General features: G+C 65.9%; 1 protein-coding gene across 1 annotated transcript in view; it reads right to left on the bottom strand.

Moving 5' to 3' along the window:
• Nucleotides 1–6: 6 nt before the first annotated feature.
• PARK2 (parkin RBR E3 ubiquitin protein ligase) overlaps nucleotides 7–1900 on the bottom strand; it is a 445454-nt gene continuing 443560 nt past the window's right edge. Inside the window, exon 13 of the mRNA XM_014539771.1 lies at nucleotides 7–1556. Within this exon, the coding sequence (XP_014395257.1) occupies nucleotides 1444–1556 (113 nt within the window). The 3' untranslated portion in view covers nucleotides 7–1443. The remainder of the gene's footprint in view (nucleotides 1557–1900) is intronic.

Below are 1900 nucleotides of genomic sequence, written 5' to 3'. Positions count from 1 at the left end.
GGGGCGGGGGGGGGGCCGGTGCCGGCAGCTGCTGCTGGGATTGTCGGACGGACACCCGGCCTGAGCGTTGCAGACTGAGCAGCAACGCCGGCCTTGGCGTGTGTGGCTCAGCCTCGGACCTTCCTCTCCCACGGCCAGACCTCGGCCCCATTATCCCTGCACGACCCACGGGCTTCCCATCGAGCCCGGCGGCCTGGGGGCCACGCTGACAGAGAGAAGGGGGGGGAGCGGGAAGGACTATCCCTGAGTGGGGGTTCGGGAAAGAGGGCAGGCGGCCTTGGGGCATTTCCGAGGCCCCTCCCCTTCCCTCTCAGCAAAGGAGAAGTCCTGCTGCTGATCTGACAGCTTCCAGGGTCCCACGTGAAAAGGGGCCCAGGTGCAGTGGGCAGTTCCGCCCGAGTGGTCACCATCGCCTGAGGAGAGGAGCCGAGAGCAGAGGCAGGCACTTCCTCCCGCCTCCCGGTGCAGGCGCTGGGCTCTGCCCGCGGGCACACGCCTCGTTGATGTGTGACCATCGATGGAAAGTCACCAGCCCCCCCAATCCGACCAGCGCAGCAGGGGGGCCGAAGGCGGGGCAGGCCGCGCGGGACCGCCTGGCAACAGGCCCGGGAGAGAGGCTGTTTCAATGGCCCGTGACACTGGGTCGCTGGGAACCACGCTGACCCGCCCCCTCCAGGGCACTCAGCCATTCTGTTCACGGCGCAGCCGGCGGGACTGGCTTGTCCTCCACGCTGCAGCATAAATGTCCATAATCAAATGATAGGTTTGGTAACATTTTCAGAAAAACAGTTTCCAAAATGTCTCCTAATGAAGCGGCACGCACAGCGCGTGTGGGGTTCTGCCTGTGATCTACACTCCTCCGTGGAGTCGGCCCCCGTGGCTCCTCTCCTGGGCGGCACCTGCTTCGTGCAGCGGGAGACTCATCCCGCGGAAAGGGAACCCGGGGACCATGTGCGGCTGCTGCTGCGCTTCCGTGGGAAGACGGAGCCTCGCGTGGAGTGGCGAGTCCAGGCCTGAGGGCTGTGGACACCAGTCTAGAACCGAGACAGACACTCGGCACCTCCCACCATCGCTCCTCCCAGCGCCGGCTGGGGGTGGAGCGCGGGGAGTTAAACCTGAGACTGTGCTGTCCCTACACAGCAGCCTCGAGCTCCCGAGATGTCAGGCCTCCTGCGTGCTGCTGTGCGTGGCTCAGACCTCGACCTCGTGGTGCTGGTTTTCCCGGCACAATCAACGCGAGGCTGGGAGCTGCCCAGACCTGCTGCTGTCCTTTTGGAAAGAACTGTGTACATGTGTGTGCCTATGTGTGCACAGGTGTGTGCGTGCGAATGTGCGTGTGGTGCATGTGTGTGTGTGTGCGTGTGTGTGTGTGTGCGTGGAGAAAGGGAGAGGGGCAGACGCCACTGGACACGGGGCTCCGGCGCGGACAGCGGCCCGTGGCAGCTACACGTCGAACCAGTGGGCGCCCATGCAGGCGCGGCTCCACTCGCAGCTGCAGTTCCAGCACCACTCGAGCTGGCACTGGGGCTGCGGGCACTTCATGTGCATGCATCCGCCTGCGGGCAAAGCACAGGGCACGCTGCTCCAGGAGGCGCTGAGGGCACCGCCCCACAGCCCGGGGCTGCTTGTGCATCTGCCCAAGGCGGGGTGGAGGAGACACGAGGGCTGGCTCCCTTTGGTGGGGGACACCCCTCCCCCCACCCAGCACCCCGGGCGGGCGCAGGAGCACTGAGGGGATCGGGAATGTCAGGCTGGGAGTGTCCCAGCATCTTGCTGTCCAGGCAGGGCAGTGGCCAGCTTCCCCACACCACACGGCGGGAGTTATGAGCGCTAGTGCCATAGGGCAGCTGGGTGGGGGGATGTGGCTCAGGAGCCGGGAGCCTGATGGGCACCGAGGCAC

This window comes from Myotis brandtii, unplaced genomic scaffold (genome assembly GCF_000412655.1).
Source record: "Myotis brandtii unplaced genomic scaffold, ASM41265v1 scaffold229, whole genome shotgun sequence".
NCBI lineage: Eukaryota > Metazoa > Chordata > Mammalia > Chiroptera > Vespertilionidae > Myotis > Myotis brandtii.
The sequence above is the reverse complement of the archived record's forward strand: the minus strand, read 5'-3'. Positions and strand labels throughout refer to the sequence as shown.